Here is a 27,211-nt window from a genome sequence, read left to right on the forward strand (position 1 = left end):
TGGGGTATGAAGCCAAAGTGCACTGAAGTGCAGACGATAGAGGCAGGGAGCCTGGAGGGCCATGAAGGCTTTCTCACTGACTGTAGGGAAGGCCTCCACAGAGCTGACTGGGGAGTCAGGGGTCTCCAGTTTGCAGTTCTTCCTTGGCAGAATTGCCAAAGGGAGAATTCCATTCTTTCTCTTCAGTCCAGTGACCATTCAGGAATTGCTGACCACTATTCAGTGGGCAGGGTTTCCAAAGGCTCCTTCTCGATCCCTCCAACCCAATGGCCACATGCTTCTCATCTGCCCTCCAGTCCTCACTGCAGGGCAAACCAGGGGCCTTGCCTCAGGAGCCTCTGCTCAGAGGGCCTGGCTTCAGGTCTGGCTGAGTCATTCCTCCTCTGTCACAACAGCCAAGGAGAAGCTCTAACATCTCCAAATGTCCAATATGGTTTCAAATCCCAGTCTTGCTGCCTAGTTGCTCCCCAGTCCTCAATCCTCTTCTGTAAGATGGGGCAGGATTACCTATCTCAGGGTGGTCTCATAGAATAAATGAAAGCAAGGTAAAGTGTTGAACTTATATGTGTGCATGTGTGGGGGATGCTTTCAGTGTGGTGCTTATCACGTGTGCTATCACTCCCCATAATCTTCCTAGGGGCTGTGAGTTTCAGAGGACTTTGCCTGGTAACTGGAGAGAGGGGTCTGTGAATATCACTGGAGAAGCTCTCTCTCCAGACCCCCACAATCAAACACATGAAGTTCTGCTGAGGTATCTGGATGGTTCTCCCTCCAAGCCGTTTTTGCTTAGACTGGACTGCGTAAAACAAGTGCACTAAAACAGGCGTCCCCAACTTCCAGGCCATGGACTGGTACCTCCTGTCAGATCAGAAGCGGCATTAGATTAGAAATAAAGTGCACAGTAAATGTAACTCGTTTGAGGGACATCCCTGGTGGTCCAATGGTTAAGGATCTGCCTGCCAATGCAGGGAACACAAATTCAATCCCTGGTCCAGGAAGATCCCTCATTCTGCAGAGCAATTAAGCCCGTGCACCACAACTACTGAAACCCTTGCTCTAGAGCCCATGCTCCACAAAGAGAGAAGCCACCATGATGAGAAGCCCGAGTACCGCGAGGAAGAGTAGCCCCCACTCACTGCAACTGGAGAAAGCCCACGCACAGCAATAAAGACTCAGTGAAGCCAAAAAATAAATTTAAGAAAAGGTAATGCGCTTGAATCATCATGAAAACATCCCCTCTCACCCCCAGCCTGTAGAAAAATTGTCTTCCATGAAACCAGTTCTCGGTACCAAAAAGGTTGGGGACTGCTGCTATAAAATGTTTCAACTTTATTTACAACCAGAACCCTGGCTCCCACCCCAGGTTTTTGGGTTTTGCTCTGTGGGAAGAGCTAGATGAGCAGGCAGGCTCCTCATTTCTTCTGGGCTTGTGCCCGGGCCCGCTGAATCTTGTCGGCTGTGGCCCCATCTGTGGCCCCAGTGCAGTGGGACAATACGAGGCTCATCTCCGCCTCACTCCGGTGCTCAATGGCAACGTCCGCAGCCTGAGCCACGTCCCTGCAGTTTGAGCACAAGGGGAAATAGTGTTGAGCTGCCAAGGGCACAAATTGTGCCACGCATCAGCCCACTGGCTCTGCCACCCAGCAGCCCAGGGCTCTCAGCAGACGCACCCAACGAGAAGCAAGGCCTTGACCTTCTGCTCGGGACCCACGCGGGAAGCATACTTCTTGGCCTCATATTTATTGTGTTGCTTCATGCAGATCTCCACAAAGGGCTTAGAAGAGAGTAGAAAGAGATCAGGTAAAACCCTCCTGTTCCCTCTTATGAGCAAAGCCTGTGTGTGAAGCCACATCAATTGTATCTGACTCTTTGCGACCCTATGGACCATAGCTCTCAAAAGTTCCTCTGTTCAGGAGCAAAAGCCTAGTAGATACATTATCCCAATGTATCTTATATACCCTTCTGTCTGTATAATCCCCCCCGATTCCTACCCTACACACATACAACAGTTGTAGTCTCAAAATTCTTTGGGTGAAAACAACCTACCCCAAGCTCTATTAGAGCTTTGAGATCAATTATTTCCATGCGTCTAGCCACCAACCACTGTTACCCCTCACAGCAGGCATTTCCCGCCTTCCCAGGGCCTGAGTTTTGGGCAGTTTATGGCTGCCCTTATTTGACCAACCTACCACACCTCTGAACTGCCTGCCACAGAAAACAAACTGCTCAACATCCTCCACTGCTTTGCAAATGTACTCTCCCTATGCCCCTTCCGCCCCGCCTACAGGACTTTCCTTCAGGCACTAGTGTCCGCTGTGGCCCTCCTTGGGGAAAAGCAGCTCAGTCTCCTTTCCTCCAACATTTGCAGGCAGACTTGGGCCCACCCTCCCCTGTGCCTGACTCAGAAATGTGCCCACCAGTTCTGTGGGATAGCTGAGCAGATGTGTGAACAGACCATTGGAGCCTGGCCGTTTCCCCAGCACTGCCTCACTGGAGATGGGCTGGAGGGAGGGCCCCACCTCACCAGGTAGCCAATGGGTGATTTCTTGCTCTTAGAAAACTTCTCTAGCTCCTCCCAGTCTTCCAAATCTGCCAGGGCCGTCAGCTTTAGCCACCAGAGCCTGTGGGAAAGCTGGGCATGGAGGCATTGCAAGAGGGGCAGGGGGTCCTGGGACCTCCATGCAGATCAGGCCCTCAACTACCTCTTGTCAGGGATGCGAAAGTCACGTGCCAGCTGCTCCGCGCGCTTGTTTTGGCCACTGAGAATGAGGGTGGTGACCGTGTCATGTAGAGACAGGTCTAAGAACCGGCCCCCGAGCTCATCTTCTAGGCGTCGCTGCAGCCTTAGCAGCCGCATCTGATCCTCTGTAGCCTGGGAACAGGGATATGGTGGGACAGGGATGAGAGGGACAAGGAAGGAAGGCTGGGAAGTAAGGAGAGGAGGTTCTTAGAGAAGAACGGGCCAAACCTTGGCTGCAAACTCATTCTTGGCCTTGTAGAAGGCGTCGGCTGCCGTCTGTAGAGCTGCGACTCGCCCCTCAATTCGCTGCAAAGGCCAAAAGGGCGCTCACAGCACAAGAATCTTGGCCATCACCACTCAGGCTGCAGTCTTCCCCCCAATCCCCGTGCCTAGGGTCACCAGTGCCAGCTTTTCCTGCTGGGAGCACTGAGCTGGTATCCCTCATGGGAATGACTAGCTCCTCTGGGACCAACTCGTGGTGCCTCACATCTTCTCAAGCTCTCCCTCCACAATGAGGATCAAATGGGGTGTGTGGCACATTCAAGGCCTAGACTCCTGGAGAAGGAGCCAGACCAATGGCCCAGTTTGTGGGCCCCACCTGCCCTGTGGCCCTCAGACCTCCTCTGCAGCATAGCTGGCTCGGATGTGGAAGCTGCCCAGCTCCTGGTGGTTGTCATCCTGGTTGTAAAGGTCCTTCAGCGTCTCCAGCTCCTGGTGCTTACAGAACTGGGGACAGCAGGTGGGCAGTCAGCAAGGCCAACTTGGGGGCTCCACAGGCTCCACCCCACCCAGTCCCTGCACACACCTGTCGGTACAAACTTAAGGCCATGGGCTGGTTCCGAAGTGTCATGAAAAAATCTCCTCGGTTCAGCTCATTCTTCAGGTGCAGCAGCACTGTGAACACTGTGGGACAATAAGGTGGGACGGGGCTCCAGCCCAGCCCTCACTGAGCCCAGGGCCCCCAGGCTCGTCCTCACCCAAGCCCTGCTCACCCAGATCAGTATCCCCACTCTCGATGGCCTTGCTCAGGGCCAGTTTGCTCCTCTTCATCTTCAGGAGAAGGGGAACTTGCTCCCCAGAGCGTGGCTCGTATTCCAGCAGCTGTGGGATGGGGAAGAAGGCACAGAGAGGAGGAGCTGGCCTGAGGGCCGCTAACGCCCACATCAGAGCATCCAGGGAGGGCTAAGCGCCCACACCTTGATGGCCAGCTCCGTGCGGCCACAGCCGTAGGCTCGTGCAGCGATGTCAGAGTAGGAGACACCAGGCGTGTCCCCCAGCTTCTGATTAATGGCCCGAGCAACATCCTCGTCAGACACATCCTTCTGTTGTACCTGGAGAGGGAAGGAAGTGTCACCAATCTGGCTCTCACCCCTTAACCCCGACCCCCGCTGCCTTGATCAAGACCCACTCTTTCAGCCTACACTTATTTCCTACACCTCACCATGGCCTGTAAACCCTGAATTGCCCTTGGACTCTGTTCTATATCCTCACCTTGTAGCAGGCCCAGTGGGCCAGGATTCTGCTGACGCCCTGCACTTCAGGAAGCCGCAGGTACTCACATATCTGAATGGCCAGAGGGTAAAGCCTCCGCAACACAAGCCTGGCAGACAAGGGAGGTAAAGGGCACAAGGGATAAAGTGGGGTAGAGAGAGGACAGAATGGCCCCAGCCTGTAACCCCAGCCTCCCCGATCCCTAGGAAACAGATCACGAGCAGTGACCACAAGAGCACAGCGGGGGCTCTAATGTCTGCCCACCTCCAGCCCTCCACCCAGCACCCTTGGGCTTGCTGTACCTGTCTAGCAACACCTGGATAGTGAGTTGCTTGTATCTGTATTTCATTAAGGATCCAGCTGGCAGGTAAGTCCTGTCTGCCAAGGACCTTTAGGTGGCATCTCCATCCCCTTGCCCTTCCACCCCTGGAAGTAAACACCCTGTCAGCACACTTGAGGATACTGGCTATAGGTGAGGGGGATTCCGATGTGATAGTCCCGAACGGCATTGAGTACACGAAGGTCCTGACACATGCGCACAAAGCTGTCAGGTGGAAATCTGTCCAGGAAACACTTTCCGAAGGAGGCCGCCTGAAAAGAGCCAGAGAGCAATGGAGGGCTGTCCCTTCTGCCAGCCAAACCCCGCCCTCCCTCCAGCCCTGCCATCCAGGCCAACCCTGAGCAGACTCTTCTGCATGTCTGGCCAGTGCTCGTGTCCTGCAGCCTCGATGCATTGCTGCACAGCCTGCGGCAGCTGCCCCAGCTCCTGGATCTCCCGCAGGTACTCATCCGCCTTCTGGCTCTCTTTCTGGGGTGGAGGGAAAGTGCCAGGGACAGAGAGTCATGACCAAGAACACATCTAAGTCTGCCTCCCAACCACTTGGGCTGCAGTGGCAGGTTTGGAAGGTTGCAGGGGCCGGAGTGCAAATCCCCTCAGCCCACCACCCAAGGTGTCCGCACACACCCCCAGTCAGTGCAGTTCTCTGAGGCCCTGAGATCTCTTGATAGAGCCCTGATTTGTGACTAGACTGGAAGGGCTCCCTGGCCCTCCCTATCACCACTCAGAAGACACCAAGTCCCTTCAGTTCAACTGAGCCGGCTCTCTCTAGCCCAGCCCGGCCCAGCCCGTGCCCTGCCTGAACCCGTCTTAAAAGGTAGCACTTGGCTGCAGAAACAGGGGCTGGGTCAATTAGGGGAAGGGGAAGGCAAGTGGCTTGGGGCCCCAGGAAAGGCCCAGGGCTTTACCTCATATTCCTTCTGAGCCTCCAACAACAGCGCTCCAGGGGCCATCGAGGCAATTTTAAAGATCTCCTCACTGGCCACTGGGGGAGGAAAATGGTGAGTGGGAGACAGGGGGGATCAGGACCTCAGCCCTGCCTCAGAGCCCTGATTCTGCTCTGGGGCACTGGTCCAGCAGCTGTGGTTGCTGAGAAGCCCCTGACCCGGTCACTCAGTGCTCTTATGAGGACCTCACCTGGAACCTCGTGCAGGAACTCATGGGTACTGCGGGAGAAGACTCGGACCCCGTCCAACTCAGGCACCAGGTAGGAGTCCTCATCCAGCACGAACCTGAGTGTGGTCAAGGGCCCTAAGAGTAACGAGGGATGGGGCGGGGCGGGCCCCCTCTCCTACCCGCCGGCAGCCCTCCAAGGATACTGGATGCTCTCCGGTGCGTCGCCCACCACCATCAGCCGCCTCTCCCAGGCCACCACAACGGCCTTCTCCTTGCTGCGTGGACGGCTGCACCTGAGTGCACACACACAACTGGGATTAACACACAGGATGCCTGGCCCACAGTCATGTCCCCACATCACTGTCTGTATCACTCTGCCTTGGGGAACTCTGCATAGGCTTGCTGCCCTTTATTTCACTTCTCTGGCTGACTTATTTGCTTCCCTCTCTCCTTGTGCCCGTCAGTTTCCTGGAACACTGGGGCCCACTGGGAGCTGGGGTTTCCCTTAAATGTGCACTAGCAGGGAAGACAAGATTCAAGCTCTGCTTGTTCTGGTCGGTAGACAGGATGAATCAGTGTGTCCCAGGAGACAAGGCTATGTGCACATTCACTCCCATGAGAACAACACCCCTCACCCATCCTCACCAGACCATCTGCTTCGGGGGGGCCCGGATGTTGCAGTTGAACTCACACAGCTTCTCCTGAAAGAGTGCAGGGAATGTCATGGCCCTATCCCAGCCATCACCAGTCTGGTTGAAAAGTCCTTCCCCTATGCCCCACACATCTTTCCCAGACAAGACATAGTGCTCTGAGAGATGCCCTATACCTTGAGAGATGCTGTCCCCATCCAGATGTAGCCTGTGTCTGTGAAGAGCGCCAGGTGTCTGTAGGTGAAGGAGACAGCCATCTGCAGGAAGCTGCTCACTCCTGGGGCCAGGCCAGGGGGTGTCTGGGGCAGGGCCAGGGGGAACACCAGACAGACTGACTTTTAAGGGTCTCCCACTAGCTCCCCCAGTCCCTCCGGTTCACTCCCAACCAAGGCTCCTCACCACCGCAGAGCAGGCCGCATGGTCCAGGAGGTAAAGATCAGGTCCTACAGCCAGGAGAATGTGTGCCACTCGGTCCTGGCACACTGCGGTCCAGCATGAGGGTGCACTCTGCAGACCTATGGTCGTGGAAAAGGACAACCTCAGACCACCCAGAGCCCACAGTTTCTGCCTGTGATGGTCCCATGGACAGGAGGCACATTTGTGGGCAGTGAATGCTGCTCCAGGGGTATCAGGGCTCACCTGGCACCTCTGGCATCCGGCGGAGTTTGAGGTCACCCACGTTGGCACTGAGGGTGAAGCGGTGGGCTCCTGTGAGGATGGCCACCCCAGAACCAAACTCAGTATGGAAGATCCGGGCATCCAGAACCCGGTTCTGGAGCACCTCCTGGAGAGAGGGGTCGTAGTTGAGGGAGTGAGAGAGTCCCAGACTCCATCCCTTTCCCCCAGCCGCTGGGGCCCCCTACATTGCCCATGCTGAAGTGTCTCCGGAAGTCACCGTGCAGCCCGTAAACCAGCACAACTCCGTCTTCCTGCACACAGAGCAGCTCCTCCTCAGCTGACCAGCCCAGGGACACCACGGGCCCACTCTTCCACTGCAGATGAGAGAGAGGCTCCAGAGGCTGTCCTCAGGATGCAGAATCCTGTAAAGCCCCCAGCCACAGGGAAGGCAGGGTGCTCACCAACAGACTGGCCAGAGGCACCCCGGAAGCTGAGTAGATCTCGAGAACTGGCCGGGCACTGGCGGGCTTCTCCTTCCGCCAGGGGTTCCTCAGCAGTGCTGTGGTTTGAGCAGAAACCTTCTGTCCTAGTTGCCCAGGCCCACTCCATGCCAAGCAGGCCTATGAACTACTTCCAAAGGCCCATACCACATGTGGCAGGCCTCACGAGAACCACAATTAAAAACATCTCAGTAAGGTGGGGTGAGGGTGGGTAGCATAGGCCAGCAAGAACCACTCAACAGCAAGGCCCCCAGGAAACAAGGACCCTGAGTTCATCCCATGGTCCCAAAGCATGCAGTGGCAGAGGGGTGACTTACCAATGGGACCCCCATAGGGTGCAGCAGCCACTAGGCAGTCCCTCAGTTCCTCCTTCAGGTCCCAGTCCATGCTGTACAGCTCATATTTCCTGCCCACACAGAGACAAGCAGAGATCAGTCTTGTCACGACCCTGCATCCACACGGAGTGAGCACCAGAGGAGCCCCCTAATGCTTCCAACTGACCTCCACAGGTCCCCTCAGGGGAAAGGAGGAGGGTGATGACTAGAAACTGTGTGGGACATCCTAGGGACAGCAGGTGAGGAAGTACAGGGTGTTGGGAGGGCAGGCTATGTGGCCAGTAGGTAGAGCACAGAGTGAGGTGGGACTAGGGTGAGGTGGTTGGCTTGGTCTCCACTGGCAGAAAATAAGACTCTGCAGAAGGGCCTCTCAGCTTAGGCAGCCTTTCTTCTATTTCTGGTTCTTAACACTGAATCTGGTTATGGGCCTCATACCCAGGGCTCCAGCCTGTTGATAATGAACTCAATTTTAGAGGTACTGAGTGAACACTGCCTGGAAGAAATCCAAGAGGAGCTCGTTAGTGAGCCCAGAGCTGGGCGAGTCGTGGGCTCCAAATGCCAATCTGTGAATGCTTGACTCATAGGAGGTAACTGAAATTACAAACTGGCACAAGATGACTGCAATCTGAAATGTATATGGATCACCAAGACATGTGCTGCATGAGAAGACAGAGTAGGGGGCTTGAGGAATGCCATAATTTGATGGTTGAAGGTGGGGAAAAGGGTACAGAGAAGGAGTGGACACTACTCCAGAATACAAGAGAAGACAAAGTTCAAGAAGGAAGGGATTTCAGCTAGGATCATTTCAGGAGCCTTCCCATTAAAGATCAGGAAGATGCCCATCGAATCCCCTTTTTTGGATGGGTAAGAATCGGATTTATTTAGAAAGCAACACACTCCACAGACAGAGAGTGGGGTTATCTCAGAAGGTGAGAGAGGCTCCATCATCTCTATTGACATTCTTCCTGGAATTCTAGCCAAAATAATTCAAGAGAAAAATGGCATTCTAGCCAAAATAATTTAAGAGAAAAAAAAGAAACAGGTTTCCATTTTGAAAGAAGAAAGAGATTGCTACTATTTATCAATACAAATCATGAGACTATCTACTTAGAAAATCCAAAGCAGTCTATGAAACAATGAAAGAGCTAGCTAAGTAATGAACAAAAATCAATATATTTTCTATACCAATGAGTTTTCTATACAATAGCAAGAACTAATAGAAACATAACTTTAAAAAAGATCCTAATTGTGATATCAATAAAACTATAAGATATCCAAGAATAAGCCTAATAAAATTTTTTTAGCAAAATCAAATTGCTTTACTCAAGGATAGAGAAGACATGGGGAAATATTCTAAAGGATCTATAGATGGGTAAGAATTCCAATAAAAATCAGCCCAACTTTTTGGTGGGTAGGGAAGCACAAACTGATTGGATAGTTCATTTGAGGGGTGGAGGAGGAAGATCATCTGAAAGAGAAAATATTTAATATTTGAAAATATGAAAACAGATATACATCAGATACCAAAGACACTTAAAAGCTAAAGTTAATTAAAACTTGTTTTGGCACAAGAATAAGCAAACAGATGAATGGAAGAGAAGACAGTCCAGAAAAAGACCTGAGACTAGACAGAGGTTGTACTGAGTTGGCCAAAATGTTCCTTTGGCTTTTTAAGTAAAAATAAAAAACACAATTTTCAATTTCACCAGCAACTTTATTGAACAATGTATTTACCATTTTGTTCCACTACCTTCTCCCATTTTTCAGGTAACTTCCTAATTTCATCTTCCCAAAACTTTAAAAATTTATTTATTTATTTTTGGCAGTGCTAGGTCTTCGTTGCTACGTGTGCGCTTTCTCCAGTTGCAGTGAGTGGGAGCTACTCTTTGTTGCAGTGCCTGGGCTTTTCATTGCGGTGGGCTTCTCTTGTCCTGGGAGCACTGTTCTAGGCGAGCGGGCTTCAGTAGCTGCAGCACAGGGGCTCAGTAGTTGTGGCTCTCAGGCCGAAGAGAGTGGGCTCTGTAGTTGTGGCACACAGGTTTGGCTGCTCCAAGGCATGTGGGGTCTACCCAGAACAGGGATCGAACCCGTGTCTCCTACATTGGCAGGTGGATTCTTATCCACTGCACCACCAGGGAAATCCTTCCCAAAACTTCTCTCTTTGAGTAAAGAACTGTTCCAGGTGCCCTTTACCTTCCAGGGAATTGAAATTTTTTCCCACTAAGAGAATTCTGTAAAGATCAAAATAAACGGACATCCAGAGGTGCAATGTCTGCTGAATACAGTGGATGCCTCAGAACTTCCCGCCAAGTTGTAACAGTTTTTGCCTGGTCATCAAAGAAATACGTGGTCTTGTATTACCCTGACAGAAGATTACGTGTTTCCTACTGACTAATTCCAGACGCTTTTTGTCAGAGTACAGTTGGTCTAACCGGGAGCAGTACTTGGAATTAATCATTTTTCTGGAAGAAACTTGTAACAGAGGACTCCCTTCCAATCCACCAAATACACATCACCTTCTTTAGATGAAGACCAGCCTTTGGTGTAGTTGGTGATGGTTCATTTCACTTGCCCCATGATCACTTCTGTTCCACATCATTACACAGTATCCAATTTTCATCACCTGTCACAATTTGTTTTAAAAATGGAACATTTTCATTAAATTTCAGTAGAGAAACACAGGTAGAAATATGGTCAAGAAGGTTTTTCTTCAGTCAAGAAGGTTTTTCTTCACTTAACTTATGGGAACCCAACCATTAAAGCAATTAACATAACCAAGCTGGGGACTTCCCTGGTGGTCCAGTGGTTAAGAATCTGCCTTGCAATGCAGGGGACACAGGTTTGATCCCTGGTCAGGGAACTAAGACCCCACATGCCACAGAGCAACTAAGTCCGAGAACCACAATGAGAGAGTTCATGCATCACAACAGAAGATCCCATATGATGCAATGAAGCACAGCTAAGACCCAATGCAGGCAAAACAAAACATAACCAAGCTGATGCGAATGATTTTCAATGCTTGGATATTTTGAATATGTTGGCTATCTCCCTCGTGGTATAACATTGATTACTCTCAATTAATGTCTTGATTTGATCACCATCAACTTCAACTGGTCTACTGGACCATGGAGAACCATCCAATGAGAAATCTGCAGCACAAAACTTCACAAACTACTTTTGACATGTTCAATTAATCACAGCACCATTTACATATGTTGTACAAAGCTTTTTTGTAGGTTTCAGATGCATTAATACTTTTCTTGAAATAATAAAGCATAATATGCTTAAAATGTTGCTCTTTCTTCCATGATCAGTATTAAAATGGTTACACAAAAATTCACCAATCTTGGTAAGTATTTTAAAAAATGCACGCTGATATGACAGCTGTCACAATACAACCTAACAAACTTATTTCAAGTGAAGTTAAAGACAACTAAGTGCTACTAGAACCATCTTACAGAAAAAACTGAAGGAGCCTTTTGGCCATCCCAATAATAAAGATGGCATTTCAAACAGGGGCAAATTGATACTTGCAATGAGACAATGGGCCATATAGGGAGAATCACAATAAATGCTATTTCATTACTTAATCTCTATAACAAAATTTTCTAGATGAAATTCAAGATTTAAATGTTAAAAAATAAGCCATATCAGAACAAAATCTTATTTATTTTTATAATCTCAAAGTAGAAAAAAAATTTCCTAAACATGATATAAAGTCTGGAAGTCACTAAGAGAAATAACAAGTGCTTCTAAATAAAAATTAAGACCTTCTGTATACTTCTATGTAAAAGGTGTAAAAACAATACATATTTATACTTACTTTTACTTGAAAAAAGAGACTCTGGAAAGGTTCTAAGAATCTAATAACAGTGATTACTTGCAGGTGAGGGGTGGAATCAGTTGAAGACAAGGGATGGGAATGAGACTGAGCTTTATTGAGCTTTTAAACTATAGTCATAGTTATTTATTAAAATAATTAACATTAAAAAATTTTTATAGGGACTTCCCTGGCAGTTCAGTGGTTAAGATTCCACAATGCAGCCCTTGTTGGGGAACTAACATCCCACATGCCATGTGGCACAGCCAAAAAAAAATTTATATGCTTAAGAAATCTATCAAAAACAAACTAGGAAGACAAACTATGAGAAGGGGAAAAAATGAAAAAATGTAACACATGTGAAAAAGGATTGCCGTTCTTTAAAATACAAAAGGCTCTAATTAATTGTAAAAAAAAAAAATGAAAAGAAAAATGATCAAAGGTTGTATCATAACTATGTGAAAATATTTTAAAATGAAACATAAAAAACTTGAGACTATAAAAGCTGATATTTTCATAATGTTAACTACGGAAAATTCTTTCAGCACAAGACACAAAACCCAGAAATTACAAAGGAAAAGATTGACAGACTTTAAAACATGGACTTTTAACATACGTATGTTAAAAATTAATACACATGCTTCCCCTGTGGCTCAGCTGGTAAAGAATTCACCTGCAATGCGGGAGACCTGAGTTTGATCCCTGGGTTGAGAAGATCCCCTGGAGAAGGGAAAGGCTTCCCACTCTAGTATTCTAGCCTGGAGAATTCCATGGACTATATTAGTCCATAGGGTCGCAAAGAGTCACACACAACTGAGAGACTTTCACTTTGAAATGAGCACAGGTTAAATAAAATGAGCACTCCATAAAAATTAATACATAAAAGTCAAGTGACCACAGTGAGAAAATTTTTAACAAAGAGTTATTATGGAGAACATGTAAAGAACTCCTTTACAAATCAAAAGAAACAACAGAAAAATAATCAAAGGGTATGACTAGACATACTTAACAACTAGGTAAATATGAATTTAAAAGTTATTTTGATGTTTTGGCCATCTGAATAGCAAAAATTAAGAGATTAATAAATAACATGCAATACTGCGAAGGTATGGAAAAATGAAAATGTTCTCCTATATTGGGAGTGTAATATGGTTCAACCAAAATGAAGCATTATGTATCCAACTTTTAAACGTGTACACACTCTAACTTAGCAATTTCCTTTCAAAAATCTAACCTATAAAACTACTTGCACAAGTACACAAAAGTATGAATACACTGCAGCACTGTTTAAAATAGTTCCAAAAGAACAAATCCTGGAAAAAAATCTCCTTAAATGCCCATTCAAACAAGATTGGTTAAATAAACTATTGTATAACCATTCTGGGGAATATTTTGCGCCCATTAACAAAGTAACTGTGTATATTGACATGAAGTGATCTCGAAAATATATTGTTAAAAAAGACAAAATACAGTGTAGTATGAACCATATGAGTCCACTTATGTAATAAAAAACTGAGCACATATTTTTACAGGCATATTTACATATACTCATTTGTATGTATATCAATACAAAGAAAAACTCTCTCCCACACTAAGCCAGTATGGAGAGACAGTGGTTATCTCTGGAGAAGGTGGTAAATGGGGGAGGGGGATAAGGAGATGGACAATTTGGCTATATAGGCTATATCTGGTCTTTATCACTAGGTCATGTCTGACGCTGCGACCCCAGGGACTATAGTCCACCAGGCTCTTCTGTCCATGGAGTTTTCCAGGCAAGAATATTAGAGTGGGTAGCCATTTCCTTCTTCAGGTATCTTACTCAACCCAGGGATCAAACCCACATCTGCAGTGGCAGGCAGATTCTTTACTGCTTCACCCATACACTTTTGTTATTTATTTGAACTTTTATACCACATATGCATTTCTTCTGGTATTTTGTTACTAAAATCCTTAGATGAAATCTGATGGAAAGATAGATGTTTAAAAAGACCTAGCATGCCAGTTATCAATTCACTGATGCTCAGTTCCCTTCCACATGTGTTCTGTGATAACAGATGGTATTCTTTTAAGCATTTCTCCTTCACAGTGAGCATGATGTTGAGCCTTCTCAGCAGAGGGCGCTGAAAGAACGCTGCATGAGGAACAGACTCTCCTGCTGATTCCAGCCCAGTAGCTGGCTAGAAGCCAGGATGTGAGGACATCTGGTGATGCTCTGACCCAGCCATGCAGCAACCTCCAAGGCTCATCCAGGCTGACTCCCTGGACAGACACAGCATTTTTGGGCTTCTTGCCTCTGCCAGGACCTACTTCCTCTGCATGCCATGATGCCTGGCCACTGCTTCCCCTGCCCGTGCCCTCAAGCATTTCCACTAACCCTCTCTGCAAAACCATGCACCCAAGTCACTAGTTGTGACTTGCCTTACAGATACTGTATGTCCCAGGCTACCAGCACGTCTACACGTCCACACCACTGACCCCTAGCTGTAGTTCTCCTGTGCCCCCTACCCTCTGAAACCCAGAGTGCTGTTTCCTGCTTGCCAAGCAACTGTGGACCAGCTCTGGCCCAGTGAAGTGAAAATGAAAGTCACTCAGTCATGTCCGACTGTTTGCCACTCGACAGACTATCCAGTCCATGGAATTCTCCAGGCCAGAATACTGGAGTTGGATAGCCTTTCTCTTCTCCAGGGGATCTTCCCACCCAGGGATCAAACCCAGGTCTCCCACATTGCAAGAGGATTCTTTATCAGTTGAGCTACAAGGGAAGCCCAAGAATACTGGAGTGGGTAGCCTATCCCTTCTCCAAATGACCTTCCTGACCCAGGAATTGAACGAGGGTTTCCTGAATTGCAGGTGGATTCTTTACCAAATGAGCTATCAGAGAAGCTCTGGCCCAGGGAAACTAGCAAACTTCACTGCCATCCAGTGGTCTGCAACTGCATTTTCTCTGAGGCCTGAACCCCAGCCTGGGGAAGGGCCTCCCTCCCAAGTTTGTTGTTCCTTAGTCCTGAGCTACCACATAAACTTTTCTCACATCTTATAGTTAAACTTTATCACAGTATGGTAATCCCTTATATTTATTGAAATTTCGCAGTTTACGTCTCCTCACTGGACCCAGACTACCTGGTGCAGGGAGCGGCCCCAGGAGTGGTAGTGGTGGTAGCTAGCCGCTAAGTCGTGTCTGACTCTTGCAACCCCAGGGACTGCACGCCAGGCTCCCCTGTCCATGGGACTTTCCGGGCAAGAATACTGGAGTGGGTTGCCATTTCCTTCTCCAGGGGATCTCCCTGACTCTAAAGATGGGATTTGAGGACTGGTATGGTCATGTGCTTAGGCTTGGGTACAGTGCTGTGTTCCCTACTCATGAGAAACGGATGCTAGTATAGTAACCCACTGCATGCAGCAGCATCACAATTAATCAAACCTGCAGTTCAATGTGGCGAAATGCCAAGTCAAACACATGCTTTGGGAATGACTTCTGTGCTTGATTGTATGGCAATAACGATGATTACAAGGGCCATGGTGTGGATGAGTTATTTTGAGTGCACTTGAACATTTACAAAAAGAAAATGACAAGGTTAGGTCCATTAACTTTCAGCTCAAGTCATGGTCTAAGAAGCAGAAAGCTTCTGTAACAGCCTAAAAGAATCTCTTATTTCTTGTAGTCACACAGCTGGTACTGCTGAGAATCAAAGAGTTTAATTGTATGGGTTTTTAAACAATAACAGTTAAGTGCTCCAGCACACCAGCTCTCATGTGAAAGTTAAGACACTAATTAGAAAAGAAAGGAATCCTAAAACATGGAAGGAAGATAACTGGTTAGACCCAGAGGAAGCTGACAATCTTGAACACCCCAAGTCATCGTAGGTCTTCCTCACCAGTGGAAGCAGCTTGCCCTCCTGTGTTGAGGAGACTAGCCTTCCTCTGCTTGAAAACCCTGTGATGACCTCACTTGAGGCAGATGTCTTGGGAGCCTCCCTCTCCACAGCTGACCTGGCTAACACTACTGCTGAGTGGTTATCAGCTAAGTGAAAGAAGTTCAGTCGTGTCTGACTCTTAGTGACCCCATGGTCTATACAGTCCATGGAGTTCTCCAGGCAAGAATACTGGAGTGGGTAGCCTTTCCCTTCTCCAGGGGATCTTCCCAACCCAGGGATCCAACCCAGGTCTCCCGCATTGCAGGTGGATTCTTTACCAGCTGAGCAATCGGCTAAGAGCAGAGATCAATATGTGGCCCCAAAATGGCACTCTTCCTGGGGGAGAAGCCTACAAGTCGATTACAGTGGACTTCTTCCATCATGGAGGAGGGAAAGCTCTGTCTTCATTGGGATACATATTCTGAATGTAGATTTGTCTTTACCTGTAATGCCTTTGCACTAGCAAACTTCCACCACCTATGTACTTACGGAATGTCTCACCTACCACTGCAGCAGTCTGCAAAGCCTTGCAATTAATCAAGGATCTCACTGCATAGCAAAGGAAGTGCAGCAGTGGGCTTAGGTACATGGAATCAACTAGCCTTACCTTACATCCCATTACCCAGAAGTGGCTGGTCTAAATGTACTGATGACTCAGTTATAGGACCAACTGGGAGACAGTAACCTAAAAATATGGAACTCTGTCTTACAGCATGCAAGTCTAGGCTTTACATCAAAGACCATGACATGGGATTAACTGGACAGACAATATGGGGGACTGGGAATCAAGGGGTGAAAGTGGGAGTGGCTCCTCTCACTGTTACAAACTTAATGACTCTCATTAAAATACTGCTTCTAGGACTTCCCTGGTGGTCCAGGGCTTAAGAATCTGCCCCTCCATGAAGGGACATTGGTTCAATCCCTGGTCCTCGAAGATTCCACATACCATGAGGCAACTAAGCCCGTGTACAACTACTGAGCCCACAGTCTAGAGACTGAGAGCCTCCACTACTGGGCCTGTGCACCACAACTAAAGAAAGCCCGCACACAGCAATGAGGACCCAGGGGAGCTAAAAATTTTTTTAAAATAAAAATTTAAAATATTGTTTCCAGTTTCACTAACTTTGAGACCTATTGATTTGTAAAGCTTAGTCACCAAGGGAAGAATGTTTCCATCAGGGGATAAAAACAACGGATTCACTGAACTGGAAGGTAAGAGTGCTACCTTGTCATTTGGGGCTCCTTATGCCACAGAAGCAACAGGCAAGAAAATGGGGCTAATCCACTGGCTGAAGTAATTATCCTGAGGGCCAAAGGTAAATCAAGTTGCTACTACATAAGGGAGGCAAGGAGGACTTTGTCTAAAACCCAGGGGATCTTCTAGGGCACCTCTTGGTACTTCCATGTCTAACGGGAAAGGTTGATGAAAAACCTCAGCAATCAAAAAAAAAGCAGAATGACTGAGGTTTGGGTCACTTCACTATGTAAAGAACAGAGCAGTGAAGGTTCTGGCTGAGGGCAAAGGAAATATGGGATGGGCAGAGATCCCATAGGATCTCTGGGAAGAAGGAAGCCATAGGTATTAACTATGATCTTGTGAACAGCTACAGAAATGAAGACTGTAGCCACTTTGTGCATTTTCTCTGTGCTTGTTATGTGCTTGTGTTTATATACTAACCATTATCTTCTCTCCTTGCCATTTTTATACACAAATTATTGAAAGTTAATTTTTAAATTCAATTTTTAGGTAACAGAATATTCAGTAAGATTGTAATTCATTTTGAGCAGTAACTAATATAGTGATTGATACAATGACTTAAGACAGTATGTCTCCTCATTTGGGGAAAGAGTAGTATACTTATAAGAAAGATGGTAGTATCCCGTGAAGCAGAAATACAGAGCTGTTTGGTTATTGTGAGGGAGATGAAAAGTGTGTAGAGGGTACTTGTCGAAGCTGATCAGCCACAGAAAGGACTCTGCCAGTTATCAATTTATTACCTCCCAGATCCAAATTCAACCTTCAACATGTGCTCCATAGTGAGCTAGATGTTAAGCTTTCTCAGTAGCTGGCCAGTAGAAACGGGACATTGTAGGAGGAAGGGGGTCTCTGGCTGTTTCCAGTAGCTGTAAGATCAGTCAGCAGTGTGGGCATGAGGGTTCTGGGGACACTCCGACCCAACCATGCGCCCAGAGCACACAATCCCTCACAACCTTGGCCTGGACTGGCCATCGACCTTCCTGTGGTTCTCTCCACAAGATACTGCATGCTCTAGGTCTCCTGCTCAGCCTGGTGCTCCCTGGGCAAGGCCATGAACCTGGCCACCAGCTATGGCTCACCTGCAGCCTATTCATGGCCAAGAGGGCTGCCTCCTCCTTATCCAGTGACTGTGGACCAGATCTGGCCCAGCAAACCAGCAACTCTCCCACCTTTCAGTGCGCTGCAACTATACCTTCTCCAGCAAGGTCGGAACCTTGCTTGGGGAGGGCATCCCCCTACCAACTTTTCCTTCCGTTATCCGCAGCCCCCAGGAAAGGACAGTGTTATCTTATAGCTACTTTGCTATCATAGTTTAATAGTTCTTTATGCTAAACTTCCCCTCTTTAGTCACTGTATGGTATCTCCTAATCAGAATCATAGAAATATTACCAGTGTCAATTCCACAGACTTGCTTGTCACAAGGGGGAAACACGAATATATAGCAGAGGATAAGGCCATCAGCCTCAGAACACTTGTCAATCTCAACTTCCCTTCCCTTGTAACAGACAACCCAATACAATGGCCTATAGCTGTGACGCAGCATGAATACTACACAGTTCAGTTCAGTTCATTTCAGTCACTCAATCGTGTCTGACTCTTAGCAACCCCATGGACTGCAGCAAGCCAGGCTTCCCTGTCCATCACCAACTCCCGAAGCTTACTCAAACTCATGTCCATCAAGTTGGTGATGCCATCCAACTATCTCATCTTCTGTTGTCCCCTTCTCCTCCTGCCTTTAATCTCTCCCAGAATCAGGGACTTTTCCAATGAGTTAGTTCTTCGCATCAGGTGGCCAAAGAATTGGAGTTTCAGCATCAGTCCTTCCAATGAATATTCACGAGTGATTTCCTTTAGGATCGACTAGTTTGATCTCCTTGCAGTCCAAGGGACTCTCAGGAGTCTTCTCTAACACCACAGTTCAAAACCATCAATTTTTTAGTGATCAGCTTTCTTTATAGTCCAACTTTCACATCCATACATGACTACTGGAAAAAACATAGCCTTGACTAGATGCACCTTTGTTGGCAAAGTAATGTCTCTGCTTTTAATATGCTGTCTAGGTTGATCATAACTTTCCTTCCAAGGAGTAAGCGTCTTTTAATTTCACGGCTGCAGTCACCATCTGTAGTGATTTTGGAGCCCCCCAAAGTAAACTCTGACACTGTTTCCACTGTTTCCCCATCTAATTGCCATGAAGTGATGGGGCCGGATGCCATGATCTTGCTTTTATGAATGTTGAACTTTAGGCCAACTTTTTCACTCTCCTCTTTCACTTTCATCAAGAGGCTCTTTAGTTCTTCACTTTCTGCCATGAGGGTGGTGTCACCTGCATATCTGAGGTTATTGATATTTCTCCTAGCAATCATGATTCCAGCTTGTGCTTCATCCAGCCCAGTGTTTCTCATGATGTACTCTGCATATAAGTTAAATAAGCAGGGTGACAAAATATACAGCCTTGATGTACTCCTTTTCCTATCTGGAACCAGTCTGTTGTTCTATGTCCAGTTCTAATTGTTGCTTCCTGACCTGCATACAGGTTTCCTAAGAGGCAGGTCAGGCGGTCTGATATTCCCATCTCTTTCAGCATTTTCCACAGTTTGTGGTGATCCACACAGTCAAAGGCTTTGGCATAGTCAATAAAGCAGAAACAGGTATTTTTCTGGAACTCTCTTGCTTTTTCGATGATCCACCGGATGTTGACAATTTGATCTCTGGTTCCTCTGCTTTTTCTAAAACCAGCTTGAACATCTCCAAGTTCACAGTTCACGTATTGCTGAAGCCTGGCTTGGAGAATTTTAAGCATTACTTTACTAGCATGTGAGATGAGTGTAACTGTGCGGTAGTTTGAGCATTCTTTGGCATTGCCTTTCTTTGGGATTGGAATGAAAACTGACCTTTTCCAGTCCTGTGGCCACTGCTGAGTTTTCCAAATTTGCTGGCATATTGACTGCAGCACTTTCACAGCATCATCTTTTTAGGATTTGAAATAGCTCAACTGGAATTCCATCACCTCCACTAGCTTTGTTCATAGTGATGCTTCCTAAGGCCTACTTGACTTCACATTCCAGGATGTGTGGCTCTAGGTGAGTGATCACACCATTGTGATTCTCTAAGTGAGTGGTTGGTGGGAAGAGAGAAAATGGAAGCGAGTACAGATGGCCGTTTCTAGACCCTTGGTGAGCTGAAAAAGGATTTGTTGACTTTTTGAATAGGGAAGTTTATTTTCTGTTAGGCTGGGGAGATTTGAATATAGTAGTTGAGATCTGATAGTGAGCCCTTATGGGTAGGGATGGTGGAAAACAATGCAGAGGTCTACACTGAAAAAACACCTGGCTGCTTATTAAATTACAGATCAAAAAAAAAAAAAAAAAATTACAGATCAAATTCAAAGAACCCATGCCAGAAACAATGAAGAGCTGCCCTAGGAAGGTATATGCAGCAGCACCTTGGGTGACCTTGATGCAGGGAGTCCTGTGCAAGAATGGCCAGAGAAACCTGAGGCGCCATGAGAGTGGGTAGAGGGTGCATGGTTTCTCAGAAGACAAGGAAGTGGGGGCCTATCTCCTCAGCAGGCTGGGAACACAACAGGCAGATTTTGTCAGGGAAGCCTAGGCCCTTCTAGGTCATTACTTCCAGCTCTCTGGGAAGCACGAGGTGAAGTCAGCAACTGGGAGGATCAAGGAGCCTTCAACTGCAGTCCAGGACATTAGCATCGACATAGACTGGAGTGGGAAAGAGGCGCAGGGGTACAGGAGTGAGGCTCAAGGAGTGAAGAGCAACAAAGTACGGGCCACCTCCTCAAGCCTTCAAGGTAAAGAAGGCTTCTCAGGGACAGTGAGGTGACTCAAGCTCTGCCACAGGTTGGCATGGAATACAGATGGGCAGAGTAAGAGCAGCAGAGAGAGCAGCATCTTAGAAAAGTCTAGAAGTGAGAACTTTCTAAGGATAGGTCATATCTTCAGTGAGGAAGGCCAGTTACACATTTCTCTTCTACCTGCAGGTCCTGGAAGTGGAAATTCCCATAGCAGCAGTAAATGGATTCTGGATTTGAATACCAGAAAATCACTAAAGCAGGTCCTGTTGCTATTCAGTCACTATGTCATGTCCGACTCTCTGTGATCCCATGCACTAAAGCACGCCAGGCTTCCCTGTCCTTCACCATCTCCCAGAGTTTGCTCATATTCATGTCCATTGAGTTGGTGATGCTATCTAAGCATTTCATCCTCTGCTGCCCCCTTCTCCTCCTGCCTTTAATCTTTCCCAGCGTCAGGTCTTTTCCAATGAGTCAGCCCTTTGCATCAGGTGGCCAAAGTATTGGAGCTTCAGCTTGAGCATCAGTCCTTCCAGTGAATATTCAGGGTTGATTTCCTTTAAGATTGACTGGTTTGATCTCCTTGCAGTCCAAGGGACTCTCAAGAGTCTTTACCAGCACCACAATTAGAAAGCATCAATTCTTCAGCACTCAAACTTCTTTATGGTTCAACTCTCACATCCATACACGACTACTGGAAAAACCATAGCTTTGACTAGACACCCTTTGTCAGCAGGGAAGGTTTCAATCCCAGCCACTCCATGAAGCACTGACAAAATCCCTGCTGCAGTGCAGCTGAACTGCTGGAAAAGCATGACTCACTGCAGTAAGAGAAGAGCTGTGTGAAAACAGATCATCTCCAGCCTGCCCAGGCTGGGCTATCAGAACACTGAGAAGGAAGAAACACATCAGGTTTAGCATGGGGAATATTCCATCAATTCCAAAATGCCCAGGCCCTGAAGAGAGACCACCTTCGTTGTTGTTTAGTCACTAAGTCATGACCGACTCTTTGCAACCCTATGGACTGTAACCTGCCAGGCTCCTGTGTCTATGGGATTTCCCAAAAATACTGGGAATATTGGAGTGGGTTGCAATTTCCTTCTCCAGAGGATATTCCTGACCCAGGGATTGAACCACATTTCCTGTATTGGCAGGTATATGGATTCTTTATAACCCCTTGATTCCAGACTGCTTTAAAAAGAAATACTACTGGACTTTTCTGGTGGTCCAGTGGGATAAGAACCCATCTACCAATGGAGGGGAAGTGGGTTTGATCCCTGGTCCAGGAAGACTCCACATGCCACAGAGCAACTAAGCCTGTGCATCACAACTACACTAAGCCAAGTGCCCTAGACCTGTGCTCGGCAACAAAAGAAGCCACTGAATTGAGAAGCCTGTGCGTCACAACAAACAGCAGCCCCTGCTTGCTGCAACTAGAGAAAGCCCATGCACAGCAACAACGACCTAGCATACCAAAAATAAAGAAATAATCTAAAAGACAAAAAAATACTACTACAGTATCCTTGTGCATTGTTTCTGGAAATGTAAAATGGGGCAGTTGTCATGGAAAACAGTAGAATAGTTCCTCAAAATATTAAACACAGAATTACCATATGATCCAGAAATTCCATTTCTGGGTGAAAACAGGATCTCAAAAAGATATTCACACACCATTGTTCATAGCAGCATTATTCACAATAGCCACAAGGCGGAAGTAACCCAAGTGTCCACTGACAGATGAATGCACAAATAAAATGTGGTGTATACGTACATTAGAATGTTATTCAGTCTTAAAAAGGTAATTCTGATACATTCTACAACATGGATGAATCTTGAGGACAGTATACTAAATGAACTAAGCCAGCCAAAAGAAAGCAAATACTGTTATGACTTCACCTACACACACTATCTAGAGTAGTCAAATTTATGGAAACACAAAACAGAATGGTGGTTGCCAGGGCTGGGGCGAGGGGAGAATGAGTTAATATTTAATGAATCAATTTTGCAAGATGAGAACGTTCTGGAGATTGGCTACACAACAATGTGAATATACTTAACACTCTTAGATCATATTTTATAATGAGTAAGATAGTAAATTTTATATTATGTGTATTTAACCACAGTTTTTTTAACAGTTCATGTTTATACATGCAAAACAAACATACCAACCCATAAAACCTACTAAAATAGCTAACCTTTCTTCTATGAAAAGGACAAAATGTAGTATCTTCAGTCTCCTTTCTTTCACTATATAGATGCTTCTAAAGTACCTGATACACTGTATTCAGTACCAAGCTCATTCTCTCCCCCAACAAATTCACTCTTCCTTTCTCATTATTTTTAAGATCCAAATCTAAGACATCCTAGATTCACTGCTCTTCCTCCTCCCTATCAAATGCAACTCATCACAGTCTCCTTCAGTTTTCCGCCATTACCATTTGCCAGACTGCCCCCCTTCTCTCCATCTCTAGTGCTCACCACCACCAACTTCTCCCTGGTCTACTCCATGAGCCTCCTAACCTAAGACATAACCTAGTCTCCCTTGGCTCCACTCTTGCTCACGCCTTTCAAGTTGTCCCCCACCCCCACTGCCTCCAGAAGGAATTTAAAATGCACACACACACAGGCAAATTCAATCACATTAATCCTTTCATTTAGGCTTCCCATCGTTCTTCAAATAAAAATGGTCTATAAGGCCCTACAGGGTATGGCTGCTGGGAGAAGACATTTACCTGTCTCTTGTCCTGGCCCCTTGCCTTTTGAAAAACACATATTTTCAAAAGTAATACAAGTCAATATTTTAAAAAGTATATGTTGTGTTGTAAACACCAAATTACATGGCAACCCATGTTAAGTGACATCCCTTTTCCACAAAAATAGTTTAAATCACTGTTACTTCCCACTGACTTCACTGCCTTAAAATTTTGGCCATTTTTTTCACAATGTACAGGCATATTTATAAAAATTAGAAACAAAGGACAAATGCAACAGTGTAGCACTGCAACACACTGGCTCTATTTAGGTCATTGAGAGTGTCCCTGTCTCTTCCGCCTCAGGACCCTTTGTATATATTCTTGGATCCCATTCCCTGTATTTAAATCTTCCTATCTTCTGGATGGGGCATTGTCTCCTTCAGAAAGCCTTCTTTGCCTCTGACTTACCAAACTGTTATATGCTTTCTGAGGGTCCTACATAACCTTTTACCTCAGTGAAAAGTGTGAAAAAATGTCAGTCACTCAGTCATGTCTTTGTGACAATATGGACTCTAGCTCATCAGGCTCCTCTGTCCATGGAATTCTCCAGGCAAGAATAGTGGAGTGGGTAGTCATTCCCTTCTTTAAGGGATTTTTCCCTACCCTGGGATCGAACCCAGGTCTCCCCAGGCAGATTCTTTACATCTGAGCCACCAGGGAAGCCCCAATCTCAGTGCTCATGATGAAACAGTCATTCATGTGGTCAGTAGGACCCAACTTTTTTCAGCCCAATGTACTGTAGCCCACCAGGCTCCTCTGTCCATGGGATTTTCCAGGCAAGAATACTAGAGTGGATTGCCATTTCCTCTTCCAAGGGATCTTCCCAATCCAGGGATCAAACCCATGCCTCCTGCACTGCAGGTGGATTCTTCACCACTGAGCCATCAGGGAAGACCAAATAGAGTCACTGGCGGTGGTGGTTTAGTTGCTAAGTCACGTCCAACTTTTGTGACCCCATGGACTGTTGCCTGCCATGGTCCTCTGTCCATGGGACTTTCCAGGCAAGATACTGGAGTGGGTTGCCCTTTCTTTCCCCAGGGGATCTTCCTGACTCAGGGATTGAACCTTGGTCTCCTGTATCACAGGCATATTCTTTACTGACTGAGCCACCAGGGAAGCCCCAAACAGAATGACTAGTGGTTACCAACTGTCTCCCTGCTGGCTGTAAGCTCTGAGGGCAGAAAGGGCCCATGTTTTTCTACTGGCCCAATGTACATTCTGCCTGGCAATGGTTGGGCAACATTGTTTAACGGTATTATCCCAAATTGGTTTTTAGGATAAAAGTGGCTAAAATTCTCAAGCCTCACAAGAACCAACACCTTCCCTCTCCTTACCCTCCCAAATTAGTCATTTTTCCAGATGCAAAAGAATCCTATCCTGTAGACAGAACTTGAAATGTGTGCCACCTGTTTATCATTCATTCACTTATTTGAACATTTTAAGTTCTGGCATAAGACTGCACAAATACAAATAAAATGAAGTATCTGCACCTAAACTTTAAATTTTTGTTTACTCTGGCAGAGAACCTATAAGGGCTTCCCAGGTGGCACAGTGGTAAAGACTCCACCTGCCAATCAGAAGATGCAAGAAACTCGGGTTCGATCCCTGGGTCAGGAAGATCCCCTGGGGTAGGAAATAGCAACCCACTCCAGTATTCTTGCCTGGAAAATTCCATGGACAGAGAAGCCCGGTGGGTTATAGTCCATGGGGTCCCCAAAGAGTCTAACACAACTGAGCACACTTCTGTCTGCACACTTTTGTCTGTCGGTCTAGTACACAGAAAGGCTCAACACCCATTATCAAGAATAGTACATCTTCTATAGCAGGGCTAACACTTCTACTCCTTTCTGGAAGTACAGGGTAGGCTAGGATAGGCTAGCATGTCATGTAGTCATGTCTGTAGCGTGCACTCAACACTTACACTCATTTAAAACTTTATTAGTGTATAAACAAAGCTAAGACGTCATGTGATAACCAGAAGTTCTATGGTAATGAGGTCATCATTTTCAGTACTCTCACAAGCCTGTGTATGCAACACGTATTTTCAAAAGTAATACAAGTCAATACTTTTAAAAGTATATGTTGTGTTGTAAACACTAAATTACATGGCAACCCATGTCAAGTGACATCCCTTCTCCACAACAATAGTTTAAATCAGTTCTTTCCTACTGACGTCACACTAAATTTTTGCCGATTTTTTCAGTGTACGGGCATATTTATAAGAATTAGAAACAAAAGACGAATGCAACGGATCTCTAAAAATTGCACCAAGGCATTTGTCCATCTCAGAAGTGTTAAGTGCTGACATTTTATGCATCAAAAATTAGACTGAAAAGTTTAATATGTGCATAACAATGGTATATGGTTTCACTAGCATGAACAGCTGTCTTCTATTGAAATATGACTCCGATGTGATTTCTTTCTGATCTTCAGTTGCAATCAACAAAGTATTTTTTAAAAACTTTATGGCACTAATGGTAAAGAACCTGCCTGCCGATGCAGGAGACACAGAAGACAAGGGTTCAATCCCTGGATTGGGAAGATCCCTTGGAGAAGGGCATGGCAACCCACTCCAGTATTCTTGCCTGGAGAATCCCATGGACAGAGAAGCCTGACAGGCTACAGTCCACAAAGAGTCGGACACAACTGAAGCAACTCAGCATGCACACACACAGCAGGCACTGTTCTAAATATATAAGAGATAAAGAAATACAAGAAATATGCATTCAGCCCTCAAGGAATTTGGTTTAGCAGAAGAAACCTATACAAATATTGCCCTAATGTGTCATAAGTAACAACCTTAGCACTGAGACCCAAAGGAAAGTCAGATGAAAGTCAACTCTATCGGGATTAAAACCCTTAAATTAAGCCCGGAAGGATGAGCTAGAATTCTCCAGTGAAGTAAAGAGGAAAATGGCAATGCCCACGAAGGAACTGCAGGCTGGTGCAAACACAGGGAGTCAGGAAACATCACGGTGTGTTGAGATCTTGTTCTGCCCAACTGAACACAGCTTTGGGTAACAACTCACGAAGCTGAAGAGACAAATGGGGCCGGTTTATAGATATAATAAGGAGTTTGTACTTTATCTTATAAGGGAAAGTACTGCAAAAACTTCTAATTAGGGTAATGATATGACCAGCCTACAGTTTAGAAAGATTAGTGGTTTAAGGACTCCACAACTCCCATGAGAGGGCTGACCTTAGCAGAGCGTGCTCACTCGCCGCCTGATTTATTGACGGTTCGCTTTCTCCCAGCGTTGGTCAGTAATGTCACCTGCAAGCTGTGCAACCCCGCCCCCCAGGAGCATTCAGTGGTCTGACTTCAGCAGCACTTCCCGACAAGAGATAAAGCACTCACTGTCTCCAGAGGGCAGCCACCCACAGTGTGATGTGAGCATTCTTCCAGAGGGTGACAGCTCTGGGAGTGAGCTGGGCTGTGCCCCTACTTGTGTGACCAGGTTTGTCTCATTTTCCTTCTCCGCAGAAGGGGAAGGCCCGGCCCTAGGAGGCTGCGCGTTAAGCGGTAGATACAAGGGCGAGCGCCGGCGAGGGGCAGATCCACCGCCAGTAGAAGCGGGGTCGCGCGCCGCCGGCTCCACCCGAAGACTCGAGCCGGAGGGCTAGCGGGGTAACCAGGCCGTGGGCAGGAGGGCTGGGCGGCTCACCGGTAAAAAGCAGAGTCCCCGAGGGGGTTCCAGTTCGCGGTGTAGCAGTCCATGGCTGGAACAAGCGGCTGCTTGCCAGCGCCAGGTACACCCGCCCAGCTTGGGCGGCAGGCAGGCACTTCCGCTTCCGCCCGTCCGGGTCACGTGATGAGGCCGCTGCCACCGGCCTTCACCGCTGTGGGCGGCAGTACTTGGCCGTCGCT

General features: G+C 46.8%; 1 protein-coding gene across 3 annotated transcripts; it reads right to left on the bottom strand.

The window, feature by feature from the left end:
- Positions 1–1,309: 1,309 nt before the first annotated feature.
- Positions 1,310–27,188, bottom strand: VPS16 (VPS16 core subunit of CORVET and HOPS complexes). 3 transcript variants are annotated; one of them, XM_065921556.1, is made up of 24 exons: positions 27,009–27,188; positions 7,770–7,858; positions 7,414–7,511; positions 7,198–7,326; positions 6,974–7,118; positions 6,734–6,849; positions 6,511–6,633; positions 6,330–6,385; positions 5,888–5,977; positions 5,706–5,800; positions 5,477–5,553; positions 4,908–5,039; positions 4,695–4,822; positions 4,534–4,569; positions 4,232–4,340; positions 3,937–4,071; positions 3,733–3,841; positions 3,546–3,643; positions 3,359–3,466; positions 2,969–3,046; positions 2,703–2,872; positions 2,525–2,621; positions 1,671–1,774; positions 1,310–1,557 (listed from the first exon to the last, which is right to left on the bottom strand). In XM_065921556.1, exons 1-24 carry the CDS (start codon positions 27,059–27,061, stop codon positions 1,413–1,415), a joined length of 2,520 nt encoding a protein of 839 aa, XP_065777628.1. In that variant the 5' UTR covers positions 27,062–27,188; the 3' UTR covers positions 1,310–1,412. The 3 variants fall into 3 exon arrangements, 2 of the variants coding, with proteins under 2 accessions (XP_065777628.1, XP_065777630.1); XR_010661459.1 differs by having other exon boundaries at positions 1,421–1,557; positions 2,520–2,621; XM_065921558.1 differs by lacking the exon at positions 7,414–7,511 and having other exon boundaries at positions 27,009–27,142.
- Between the last annotated feature and the right edge of the window lie 23 nt (positions 27,189–27,211).

The sequence above is a fragment of the Muntiacus reevesi genome, chromosome 2, assembly GCF_963930625.1.
Source record: "Muntiacus reevesi chromosome 2, mMunRee1.1, whole genome shotgun sequence".
Classification (NCBI taxonomy): Eukaryota; Metazoa; Chordata; class Mammalia; order Artiodactyla; family Cervidae; genus Muntiacus; species Muntiacus reevesi.

What these genes read in the sequence shown, in the direction of transcription:
- VPS16 (XM_065921556.1), bottom strand. Translation starts at nt 27,061, where the DNA reads ATGGACTGCTACACCGCGAACTGGAACCCCCTCGGGGACTCTGCTTTT. An exon ending in AGGCTCAGAAGGAATATGAG is followed by an intron (nt 5,040 to 5,476) that starts GTAAAGCCCTGG and finishes CCTCCACCCCAG; the next exon opens with AAAGAGAGCCAGAAGGCGGA. An exon ending in CCCACTGGGCCTGCTACAAG is followed by an intron (nt 4,072 to 4,231) that starts GTGAGGATATAG and finishes TTCCCTCTCCAG; the next exon opens with GTACAACAGAAGGATGTGTC.